The 13,181-nt window shown below is 35.9% G+C and overlaps 2 protein-coding genes across 2 annotated transcripts; both read left to right on the top strand.

Annotated features, from left to right (window-relative positions):
- The first annotated feature begins 4,304 nt into the window (after window positions 1-4,304).
- On the top strand, window positions 4,305-6,052 carry LOC138312784 (uncharacterized). Its single transcript, XM_069253542.1, has 5 exons — window positions 4,305-4,323; window positions 4,579-4,669; window positions 4,905-5,001; window positions 5,132-5,214; window positions 5,941-6,052. Exons 1-5 carry the CDS (start codon window positions 4,308-4,310, stop codon window positions 6,050-6,052), a joined length of 399 nt encoding a protein of 132 aa, XP_069109643.1. The 5' UTR covers window positions 4,305-4,307.
- Window positions 6,053-6,055: 3 nt separating this feature from the next.
- On the top strand, window positions 6,056-8,816 carry LOC138312782 (uncharacterized). The gene is made up of 5 exons (XM_069253541.1): window positions 6,056-6,063; window positions 7,747-7,797; window positions 8,173-8,270; window positions 8,446-8,585; window positions 8,700-8,816. Exons 1-5 carry the CDS (start codon window positions 6,056-6,058, stop codon window positions 8,814-8,816), a joined length of 414 nt encoding a protein of 137 aa, XP_069109642.1.
- The last annotated feature ends 4,365 nt before the right edge of the window (window positions 8,817-13,181 follow it).

The raw sequence follows: 13,181 nt of genomic DNA, 5'->3' as shown, positions 1-13,181 counted from the left end.
TGTTTGTCTGAATTATTGGTTAGGTCAACAAGTGAAGGCTACTCTCAAGTAACAGGCTTGACCATGGCAACAAGGGATTTGATTCGCTACAAGGCAACACCTCTGGTCATATACTCAGCTCCATATATATCACACTGACAAAACCCACATCATCCTTTGTACAAAGCATGTACATATATGTAAAAAGTTAACTTCATCAGTGTATATACCAATTATTACCGAATTGTGTAATTATAAGTACAATTGCTATGTGTTAGAGCAGGAACTTTTGTACATACCGGTATATATACCATGCATAATTTGCATATTTCTCAGTCCAAAGTGATGTCCAAACAAGATATTGGTAAAGAGTTATCGCTCTTTGCTACAAATGATAAGCAAAACATGTACTTAAGTTTTAAGTAGCAGTTTTTTTTTCTTAACTGCAAAATAAATACTGCTTTAAAAACACTTACAATGTCTTCTCTTCATTTTTTAAACGTTTTTATACTGGAGGAATCATTTCAATAGACAATTTTACAAATTATTTTTAATAGAAAGTAGATCTATGAAAGCCATAACAGTATCCAGTAAATGATCTAAAAAAAATTGACCTGAAAGTCAACCCAAGGAAATCTTAACCAGAATTTCAGGTAAAAATTTCTTGACCCAAAATTGACCTGAAATTCAGGTGAAGATTTCTTAATCTGAATTTTAGGTCAAGATTTCTTGACCAAAAATTGCCTGATATTGACCAGAATTTCAGGTCAAGAAATCTTGACCTGAAATTCAAGTTATGATTTTTTGACCTGAATTTCATGTCAAGATTTCTTGACCTGAAATCAGGTGAAGATATCTTGACCTGAAATTCAGGTTAGGAAATATTGGCTGTGTAAAACTCAAATTACTTATCTCTGGATTCCCAGCCATGTGTATATAAAGGGGAATGAACAGGCTGATAAAGCAGCTAAGACTGATATTCGCCTAGCACAAACAGATTTGAAACTACCATACACCGACATCAAACCTTCAATTCAGTTAGCCATCAAACACCATTGGCAACAAAGGTGGTCTACCGAAACAAACAATAAACTGTTTAAAATTCAACCTACACTTAAATCCTAACCTGTCCAGTCGGAGAGACCGCAGAGAGGAAGTTGTTCTCTTTCGGCTCCGAACTGGACACACATATTTTACACATTCCTATCTATTGAGAGGGGAGGATCCTCCCACATGCAATGCATGTGATTCTCCTCTCACAGTGGAGCATATTTTAGTGCACTGTATTGATTTTAAGCACATACGAGGTAAGTACTACGATGTCTCCGACATGTACACTTTGTTCAATGTCGTGAGACATAATCGTATTGTTAATTATCTCAAAGAAATCGGTATTATAGATAAAATATATGAACGTTTTCTCATCATAACATCGTATCAACTCAACATTTTCATCGTTTCATTCGAACATTTGAGCATGAGTTATACTCGTGTGTTTTTAGCCAAAACCTATTTTATCCCATGTCAAAACCCTTTTTAATGCCCACACATCATTAGAGTGGTGTGCTATTCATCAACATCGCCTTTCGTCCGTGGACCGTCCGTCCTTCCGTTCTCAGTTAACAAAGACATTTTTTTGATACCAACTATTTTCTCAGAAAGTACTGAAGGGATCTTTCTTCATAATTTCATATGTAGGTTCCCCTATTGTACCTACGTGAGACATATTACATTTTGGGACCGGATCGTTTCAACAAGAGTGGCCTGACAGGCGGCCATCTTGGATTATGTATATTAAAAGTTTAGTTTTACCGGCTATTATCTCCAAAAAGTACTGAAGGGATCTTTCTCAAATTTCATATGCAGGTTCCCCTAGGGCCCTAGTTGTGCATATTGCATTTTGGGACCGATCGGTCAACAAGATGGCCGACAGACAGCCATCTTGGATTTTGATAGTTAAAGTTTGTTACCGCTATTACTCAAAAAGTACTGAAAGGATCTTTTTCAAACTTCATATATAGGTTCTTCTAGGGCCCTAGTTGTGCATATTGCATTTTGGGACTGATTCGAGCAACAAGATGGCCGACAGGGGCCATCTTGGATTTTGATAGTTAAAGTTTGTTACCGCAATTTCTCAAAAAGTGCTGAAGGGATCTTTCTCAAATTTCATATACAGGTTCCCCTAGGACCCTAGTTGTGCATATTGCATTTTAGGACCGATCGGTGAACAAGATGGCCGACAGGTGGCCATCTTGGATTTTGATTGTTAAAGTTTGTTACAGCTATTACTCAAAAAGTACTGAAGGGGTCTTTCTCAAATTTCATATACAGGTTCCCTAGGACCCTAGTTGTGCATATTGCATTTTAGGACCGATCGGTCAACAAGATGGCCGACAGGCAGCCATCTTGGATTTTGATAGTTAAAGTTTGTTACCGCTATTACTCAAAAAGTACTGAAAGGATCTTTTTCAAACTTCATATATAGGTTCTTCTAGGGCCCTAGTTGTGCATATTGCATTTTGGGACTGATCGAGCAACAAGATGGCCGACAGGGGCCATCTTGGATTTTGATAGTTAAAGTTTGTTACCGCAATTTCTCAAAAAGTGCTGAAGGGATCTTTCTCAAATTTCATATACAGGTTCCCCTAGGACCCTAGTTGTGCATATTGCATTTTAGGACCGATCGGTGAACAAGATGGCCGACAGGTGGCCATCTTGGATTTTGATAGTTAAAGTTTGTTACAGCTATTACTCAAAAAGTACTGAAGGGGTCTTTCTCAAATTTCATATACAGGTTCCCCTAGGACCCTAGTTGTGCATATTGCATTTTAGGACCGATCGGTGAACAAGGTGGCCGACAGGTGGCCATCTTGGATTTTGATTGTTAAAGTTTGTTACAGCTATTACTCAAAAAGTACTGAAGGGGTCTTTCTCAAATTTCGTATATAGGTTCTTCTAGGGCCCTAGTTGTGCATATTGCATTTTGGGACCGATCGTTCAACAAGATGGCCAACAGGCGGCCATCTTGGATTTTGATAGTTAAAGATTGTTACCGCTATTTCTCAAAAAGTACTAAAGGTATCGTTCACAAATTTCATATGAAGGTTCCCCAAGGACCCTAGTTGTGCATATTGTTATTTGTGACCGATCGGTAAACAAGATGGCCGACCGACGGCCATCTTGGATTTTGATTGTTTAAGTTTGTTACCGCTATTTCTCAGAAAGTACTGAAGGGATCTCTCTCAAATTTTATGTATAGGTTCCCCTTGTACCATAGTTAACGTTGTGCATAGTACCTTTTAGGACTGATGCATAATGCCTTTCGTACGATGGCCGAGGTGAGCCACGTACTCACAACCATAAGTTGGATATAGTTGTACATACAAACTTGACATAGTTAAGAATTTACTTGTCGACACACACATATAAGTAGTGTAGTTGTAGACAGCTGATTTTTTACAAAGTTACTTGTCGACACACATATAAGTAGTGTAGTTGTAGACAGCTGATTTTTTACAAAGTTACTTGTCGACACACACATATAAGTAGTGTAGTTGTGGACATTTAAAACTTGAAAACGTTACTTGTTGGCACACACATATAAAGTAGTGTAGTTGTAGACATTTAAAACTTGTCATAGTTACTTGTCGACACACACATATAAGTGATATTGTGTTTCCCACGATACTTGTAATTCATTTGTTTTACTTGATAACCTACTGACCTTTTCCTAGTGGACTAAATTCAAGAATGTAGCCTATTCATTTTAAAAAGGAACGGGTTAGGAGTCCGTCGTATCCTTGTTAGATTAGTCATTGGTTATCTAAGGTTGCAGCTAGCGTTTGAAACTATATTTGAGGTAAGCATTCATCTTATTTTTGTCCTTTGTATTCAGTCATATCTATCTCGCAGTCACACAACACCTCCCTTGTTAATTACTATATTTTGTGTTCTTCTTGGCACGGTTTCATGCATGCTTTGAAAATGGATAACGATATAATCTGCCATCTAGAAAGTGTTAGTTATAGTTAATCTAAGCAACATTAATCTCACATTTACAAATAACTCAAAGGTGTGGTATACTAACCAGATGTTCTATTAGATACTATATTGAATGTATGTCAAAAAGTGGTTAATATTACTTGATTTATTAAAACAATATATTCCCTGTTGTGTAACTGTTTAGCTCAGTATCGATTAATTAATCTCAATAAAACGTATGAATACTTAGTAAATGTCAACGAAAGGGCCAAATTTCTTACTGCTATTTGTATCATTCATTTTATTGCAGACATGTGATCGGTTTTGCATCCTCTTTACAAAGAGAGATGGATTATGATATGGGTAAGTCTACCAGTGCGAAATAGTTTAAATTTACATGCCATACATCTTTCTTGTTTAGTTGAAGTCTTCATGAACAGTTTTTCACTCGTCAGTTTCATATCGATGAATTGTATATTTTAGATTATCGTTGGCAGCAGTGGTATGCATGTGCATACGTTTAATTGAAGATAAGTACTTGACGTGTTGTCGCAATAAACCTTCAGTTAAAATCTGACGTATAATACAGTAAATTGTGAATAGTTTCCATTTTTTCAGTTAATAGGACACTCTGTGAGTATGCAAGGAACAATTACTCTTACTTTGAAATGTCATCTATGCTTCAAAAAGATTTCAACATCACACTGAGGTAAAACTGACCATCATACATTTCTTTTTATGAAAAAATACATTAGAATTACATTTAAAACTGAATGTACATTGTATCTAGTGTTTTTCGCATTTAAACAAAAAATATCGAAATTGATTGAATTTAATTTAGATGATAATATACTAAAAAGAATGTGATACTTAAAGATGAAGGAAACATTACTGATGTTGTTTTAAAGAAACTCTATCATACAAGTTTTCTCTTTATTTTACAGCAGAAATGCCATTTGCAAACGTCTAAAAAGATGTGGAATTGCAAGCAGGAAAGGACCAACAATGCATTCTGAAATTGAAATAAAGTCTAAAATACAGGTAATATTTATGCGGATGTGTTGATATAGGTTCATTTTTGTTAATTGGTATATACTCAGAAATCGATTTGCAGGAATACAGATCAAGACACAGTAAATATAAGATAAGGAATATTGAGTTTTATCTGCAGGATGCATTACCACGTATGCCGACGACCATTGGTTACAGATTCATGACTGACTATCTTCGAAGGGAAGGGATGCATGTTCGAAGGTAAAAAAAGTTTCATGTTTTCCTTGTAATGAGGGGTGGCTGGCCGTTTCCGTGTAAACAACCACTTCTCTGAAACTTTGAATGGCACTCATATTCCATTGGTAGCATCCTTATCGGGTGGAATTCGAAATTGATCAAATACCCCAAGGACGTATTCACTTATAAATCCTTGAATACCGTTAAAACTAGAAAATAAGACGCGACTTATTTTCTTTAATAGTAAGAGATTACAAGCTTATTTTCAAGTACCGTTTTATTTTCGAATAAGACGGTACTTGAAAATGGCTAACTTTCGAGAGTGGTTTAGTGGTAATCAGTTATGGTACAGTATGGTTTATTTAAGAGGTTTTTATTTATATATTCATTTGAGTTAACTCCCTTACTTTCCCTTTTTGTTACAGAAAAATGTCAATATCTTTAACAAGATTTATGGCAAAGAAAATGCAAACAACTTAACATATTGTACCAATGTACGGATTAAGTTTAGGGTTATAAGATCATGTTCAGATATCGCTGTCACTAAAATAAATTAAGATCAGTATTGCTTCAGCGATTCTCGGACTGTTTGTTTCACTGCTGTCATCCCAATGATATGTGGTTTGATCAATTGAAATTAAGAGATTGTTTATGAAAATAACTAAATAAAATCCTGTGAGCTGAGGACTTCTTGTCTATTCGATAAAGATGTATAAATATATAGTTCTGTTTATGCTAATTTCATATTAGGGATACCGTAATGAAGATTATGAGAGAAACGGATAAAGAAGGCGTCGATGCTCGCCGCCGTCGAAGAATTAAACGTAAAGTGTACATGGGCATGGGTCCAAATCATGTTTGACATATGGATGGGTAAGTTGGTTACAGCTTTCATCGTGAATATTGATTGGTTTGAAATATTTTAGCCAAATTATTTAATTTTTCACTCTTTTTCTGAAAACGTGTTCCTAGAATTAATATCAAATATAACTTACAAATAGGAAATAGTACTATAGTATGTTACCAAATAATATCACCTTTATTCTATTGGTTAAAATCCACGCTCGTTAATGCGATATATATACCATAATTCCACATGTTGATATCAGCTAGGATGATATCACCTCCCCTAAAAAGTTTGGGTATTGACTGTTGGACGGTAAAAAATGCAAAAGCTTATGGTGACGTCAATTACGACACAATCGAGAATCAGAGATAATTCCAACATTCAAATTTCTTTCGTGTTATCAGACATGTTTGCCATATTAGTTGGTAGGAGTTTTGGAATTTTGCATTCGCACTGTAAGTCTAAGAGAAATTTACTGGTTTATTTGTTGTTTTATCTTAGAACCAAACCAACATTTTATTTATATAGTAACGTGACGAGGAGGGAATACAACAATTCACATAAGTTCTATTTACAAATTTATTTACATTATATACATAAGTCTCAATCCACATAATCAAGCTAGCCCTAAACAGTACGGGAGACAGCCCCAAACTCCTTTTCAAACTCTCAATGTTCTTAATGCTAAAACTCGCCAAACTATCCAACTTGTTCCTTATATAACCTTATAGTCCCTTATACCCAGAACTCTATCTAAGCTAGACCTAAACTAAAATAAGGAGGGGGCATTTTTATAAACAGAATGGCCCGTATCTGAGAGAGTGGACCTAAATCTCATAAATCTCTACTTGACCGGGGAAGGGGGGAGGGGGACATTTAGATACAGAGTGCTCGTGGTGTTCTGGGATACAGTCTAGGTTTCAGAGCTAAATTTCATTAATCACTCCAAGCCCCAGAGAGCACTGATAGCCCAGCAACTTTTATCTGCTGCGTACCTAATTTATTGTAACTGTCCCCTAACACCCATCCCCTCCCTTATTGGACACTAATGATATAGGAATATAGTTCTACAGATTATATGCTAATTACTACATACTAATGACTATTAACTACGAATTCTACTATATCAGTTTCACAATTGTAAGACTTGTTATGATTCTAACTATAGTAGTATTTTCTGATTATTTCAGAAATAAGAAAAAAACAAACTTATGATTAAAAATTTATAACATGAACATTTAGATATCACACCTCTGATCAGCCCTTGGTCATTTAGCGCTCTGGCCAATATCTGGACACCCAGGCTGAAAAGGGGTATGCTATGTAATAATCTCTAAATATATGATGTCTTATAGAAGTTCCAATGCAAGTCAAGCATAAAACTTGCCTTGCTATATTTAGAAAACACTACGTATCACAAAGAGGCGAAATATGGAAAGATAATAGATAATGGTCATTGCAGGCCGGCTTCATTTGATCCATCAACTTTTGATCGAAAACATCCATACATGTAATTATATGGTACTTGTCAAAAGTTAGTCGCCATGGAATCCTCAAACATGGTACTTTCTTCAATCCTCAATCTTTTTTACTTTTTATTTATCACTTTCTCATGAAAACGAGAACCGTTTTATTTACTTTTTATTGTTTATAATATTATTTGTGTTCATAAGTCGTGTTTTCATGCAATATTTCCCCCATTTCTTTAGGTATGACAAACTAAAACCATATGGATTATCAATTCACGGATGCATAGATGGGTAAGTGAATGCAAGAGAAAATATGCAATATCTAATTTACTATATAACACTATATTACGCCAAGTCGGAATGGAAATTCATTACGGGTAATTATCGGTTATTGATTTGTTGGTTCTTGCTTCATTACCGTTTTAAATTTATAGTCGTTCCACCACATTTGCATTCTAAGAGGGTTTTTGTAAAATTCATCTTTACAACAGTATAAACACGGAAGCCGAGAGTGAAAAACTATGATGACTATTCATATAAATGCAAAAATATATATTATGACTATGTAACGTCGATAACAAACAAAATGTTATAGTCGTGTGTGTTTTGTCAAGATTAGTAGAAATTGTTTCATTCTATATAATGATTTCATTCTTCTTATTTTAGGTTTTCTAGAAGAATTTTATGGCTTGCTGTTGCTTATACCAATAATGATCCGCGAGTGGTCGCCCAGAACTTCCTGACGTGTGTTAAGAAATTGAAAGGTTCGTCAATAAAGTTAGCGTTTATTCCAGAACATCAAGCATTGGTATTATAAGGAAATTCATTTTAAACTAACATTTAGTACCCGTATCCTATATGATTTGACATTTCTCCCTTTACACTTATGGGGATTTGTTTTGTTGTAAAGATAAAAACACTAAATTTTCCATCAAATAGGGTGTCCATTGGTTGTACAAGCCGATCCAGGCACAGAGAACACGCACATTGGTGCAATTCAGTGTACATTACGCCATGAAGCTACAGACTGTTTCCAAGGGATATCTAGCTTTCGTGTAGTGAAATCGACTCTTAATCAGGTAATATAATTTGAAACATATGAAAGAAGAAGCAGAGTGGATAATATTTAAAATTCAAAAGAAAATTTTATATATAATATTTTAGCGTTAAAAGATCACTTCCCTATATTTCAGCGAATTGAAGCTTGGTGGAGTACGTTCCGGCGACAAAGAAGTGACTGGTGGATTCAGTTCTTCAAAGATCTTGCTGCAATGGACTTGTTTCGTAAAAACAACCATTTTGACCTGTAAGTATGACAACTAAGATTATATATTAAACAAATAAAAAAGAATAAAGTGTTAATATTTTTAAAAATATTAACACTTTATGGAGGAATGTTTTTGTGTATTTATGCTTACTTACTACTATGGTGAAGATGTTGTTCCCAGAAAAGGCTCCAGTACTATCCATCAACCAGTGCCTTTATACTATTGACATTAAGAAGGAGAGTAGAATTTAAACAGAAAACATGATATTCACTCTGCTTCTGCGAATGAACCATGAAATGTATCTCCTTTTTATAAGAATTATACAGTATTGGATATGTCTGAAACGTCATACGTTGTGCAAATTAAGTTTTTAGCCCACCATCATCAGATGGTGGGCTATTCAAATCGCCTTTCGTCCGTGGTCCGTCCGTCCTTCCGTCCGTCCTTCCGTCCGTCCGTCCGTTAACAATTCTTGTTAACGCTATTTCTCAGAAAGTACAGAAGGGATCTTTCTCAAATTTCACATGTAGGTTCCCCTAGGGCCCTAGTTGTGCATATTGCATTTTTGGACCAATCGGTCAACAAGATGGCCGACTGGCGGCCATCTTGGATTTTGATAGTTAAAGTTTGTTACCGCTATTTCTCAGAAAGTTGTGAAGGGATCTTTCTCAAATTTCACATGTAGGTTCCCCTAGGGCCCTAGTTGTGCATATTGCATTTTGGGACCAATCGGTCAACAAGATGGCCGACTGGCGGCCAGCTTGGATTTTGATAGTTAAAGTTTGTTACCGCTATTTCTCAGAAAGTTTTGAAGGGATCTTTCTCAAATTTCATATGTAGGTTTCCCTAGGGCCCTAGTTGTGCATATTGCATTTTGGGACCAATCGGTCAACAAGATGGCCGACCGGCGGCCATCTTGGATTTTGATAGTTAAAGTTTGTTACCGCTATTTCTCAGAAAGTTTTGAAGGGATCTTTCTCAAATTTCATATGTTGGTTCTCCTAGGGCCCTAGTTGTGCATATTGCATTTTGGGACCAATCAGTCAACAAGATGGCCGACTGGCGGCCATCTTGGATTTTGATAGTTAAAGTTTGTTACCGCTATTTCTCAGAAAGTACTTAAGGGATCTTTCTCAAATATAATATGTAGGTTTCCCTAGGGCCCTAGTTGTGCATATTGCATTTTGGGACCAATCGGTCAACAATGATGACCGACCGGCGGCCATCTTGGATTTTGATAGTTAAAGTTTGTTACCGCTATTTCCCAGAAAGTACTGAAGGGATCTTTCTCAAATTTCATATATAGGTTCCCCTAGGGCCCTAGTTGTGCATATTGCATTTTGGGACCAATCAGTCAAACAAGATGGCCGACCGACTGACGGCCATCTTGGATTTTGATAGTTAAAGTTTGTTACCGCTATTTCTCAGAAAGTACTGAAGGGATCTCTCTCAAATTTCATATGCATGTTCCCCTTGAACCCTAGTTGTGCATATTGCATTTTGGGAGTGATCGGTCAACAAGATAGCCGACCGGCGGCCATCTTGGATTTTGATAGTTAAAGTTTGTTAACACTATTTCCCAGAAAGTACTGAAGGAATCTTTCTCAAATTTCATATGTAGGTTCCCCTACGACCCTAGTTGTGCATATTGCATTTTGGGACAGATCGGTCAGCAAGATGATCGACAGGTAGCCATCTTGAATTTTGATAATTGAAGTTTGTTACTGCTACATATCTCAGAAAGTACTGAAAGGATCTTTCTCAAGGTTCATATATAGTATGCAGTAAAAGTTTGAAAAGCAGGGAAAAGATCCCTCTTTCTGTTGTCAGACATAGATCATTCTTTGGTGGGCGCCAAGATCCCTCCGGGATCTCTTGTTTATGTGATGAAACAAGTTTTGAAAGTTATTTTATCATGCTATTATTTTATTCGTGTTAGGTATTCCATCCGTTTTTGCTTCATGCCACTTCTGCAGAGAGAACTCGATGACCTTGTGGTACAATGGAACAGTCATTACATTGCGCAAAGTCGACAAGCAACATGTCCAGGAGGTCGACCAGATATTCTATTTCAACTTCCAAATTTGCAAGGTAATTGGTGTGTAAATAAAGGATTTTGTTTATAATTCAGGACAGTTTTCAGTTGTTCTGATTTTTTATTAGATGTGGTATTCATTATCCATCTTTACATCATACTTTCTATTTGCAGGTGCTACAAATTGTCTTCAATACCTCACACAAGAAGATGCTGACTTTGTTGATGCTATGGTGTTCCCAGTAACGTGCAGGTCGGGTTCGGATATGTTTGACTCGTTCGCCTCAAGCATATTTGAGAGGCATCAGTGGGGCGACGCTTCTAACCCGGATGACGCCTTGCTCCAATATACAACATTGAAGCAATTTGAAAATATGCATTGAAGCTGTAATGTTGTATAACGATGACCATAACCTTACCATTCATATCTGAGAAAAAATGCTGACACTGTGCCTCTACACATTTATGTGTTTTCTAACTAACAGGTTACCGGATGAATCATTGCAATTGGAATGTCTAAGTTACATCTAGATATGTATTCTACTTATCTTTTGATGTCATTTAATTGTCATTTATTTGTATATAAAAATAATTTGAAAGCAGATTTCTATGAAAATCGCAAATCTCTTAATTGATGATGTAATGGAAATAAAACGATATTACCAAATTAATTATCGCTTCTTGTAAATCTCTTGATGTATATTTTAATATAGGTATTTCGTGATGTTAGACATATTTTCTTTTTATTTCAAGACTGTAAGATACCGGGCTACTACAGACGGTCTATTTCTACCCCATCGGATAGAGATATATGCACTTCCGGTGAGGGTAAGATTTCTCTGTCTTACCCAGGGCAAAACAGCCTGCACGAGTAGAACATGTTCACGTGATAAACCGAAAGTTGTAAAACGTCATATGAAAGTATATATGAACCGGTGCAGTCCAATTGGACAATAGATATCACATTCGAACTCGAGCTCCACGCGCGTTCTAAACTTTGACCTAATGATCATTGCAATCGGAATTCCACCTACCTTCACATATTTCGTTGATGTGTACCAGGTAAATAGACTGATTTATCTGAGTTTCATAAATTTTATTAAGTATTTCTATGACGGTGAATATTTCAAAATAATTTGGATTCTTGCTTGTCACAGGGCATTAAGTTTAACAACGGTTTTCACAAAGTAAAATGAAGATATCCAAGTTGATTTATTGATTTTTTTGTATTTGCAGTTTTAAACATATTGTAGCGTTCCGCAGGGAGCAGGCAATACAACAATTCGCAGGAGTTTTATGTTTATTAACAATATAAACATTAGTCACAATTCACTTTAAATATAGCTGTATCCTTAAGTCCTAAAACAGTAACTCCTCTTCAAACTCTATACTCTCCAACTCTAAACTATCCGGCTCGCTAAAAACTTCAAACTATAAACTACCTACCAAAAACTCCCAACTCAAAACTAACAATCCCGCTAAAAACTTCTGAACCCCGAACTATCTTACTTGCTCCTTATATACCCCTATACCTAGAACTTTATCTAAACTAGACCTAAAATAGACTTAAACTTTTTAAGTAGGGAGGGGGGGGCATTTTAGATACCGAATGCCCGAATGTACGGTTCTCAGAGAGTGGACCTAAATCCCATAAATCTCTACTTGGCCAAGGTGAGGAGGACATTTAGATACAGAGAGCTCGGGGTACTAAAACTCATTAATCACTCCCAGCCCCAGAGATCACTGCTAGCACAGCAACCTTTATCTGCCGCGTACCTAATTGTATCTGTCCCCTAACACCCATTCCCTCTCTTATTGGACACTAATGATATAAGAATATAGTTCTACAATTTATACGCTAATTACCACACACTCATGATTATTAACTAAGAATTCTACAATATTTTGGGAAATTACAGGGACAGAAAAAAATAATTCCCTACCAAGACAGTAGGACAGATAATCTCTACCCTCTGGCACTTTTTACTAATTAACAATTCGTGTCACGGACTATAGCAACGGTGCGTTCGCTAAGCTAAACAATGACACATTGACAAAATCAATAGGCAAATCTTTATTGAAAAATTACATTGAGTATGTAAAAATGTCTTTCTGCAAAAATGTTTAAAACAAATGTTTAACTCCTAACTACAATAATTATTGAATAAAAGGGGAAGTTAATGTTCGGCACAAAATTTGGGGATAACCCATTTTAATCTGTTCAAGGACTGTAAAAAATAAACAACTTGTAACTCAAAACACAAAAAAGAAGAAATATAAGTTAATTATGTGGTGCACGATATTTATTCTGATTTTGTCGATCATATTCAATAGAGAAATCAACGAAATGCTACATTTATCATTTGGAACCC

This window comes from Argopecten irradians, unplaced genomic scaffold (assembly GCF_041381155.1).
Source record: "Argopecten irradians isolate NY unplaced genomic scaffold, Ai_NY scaffold_0467, whole genome shotgun sequence".
NCBI lineage: Eukaryota > Metazoa > Mollusca > Bivalvia > Pectinida > Pectinidae > Argopecten > Argopecten irradians.
This window is presented reverse-complemented; position numbering and strand designations above follow the sequence as displayed.

What these genes read in the sequence shown, in the direction of transcription:
- LOC138312784 (XM_069253542.1), top strand. An exon ending in AAATAAAGTCTAAAATACAG is followed by an intron (nt 5,002 to 5,131) that starts GTAATATTTATG and finishes TTTTATCTGCAG; the next exon opens with GATGCATTACCACGTATGCC. An exon ending in GAAGGGATGCATGTTCGAAG is followed by an intron (nt 5,215 to 5,940) that starts GTAAAAAAAGTT and finishes ATTTCATATTAG; the next exon opens with GGATACCGTAATGAAGATTA.
- LOC138312782 (XM_069253541.1), top strand. An exon ending in GTGTGTTAAGAAATTGAAAG is followed by an intron (nt 8,271 to 8,445) that starts GTTCGTCAATAA and finishes TCCATCAAATAG; the next exon opens with GGTGTCCATTGGTTGTACAA. An exon ending in TGAAATCGACTCTTAATCAG is followed by an intron (nt 8,586 to 8,699) that starts GTAATATAATTT and finishes CCTATATTTCAG; the next exon opens with CGAATTGAAGCTTGGTGGAG.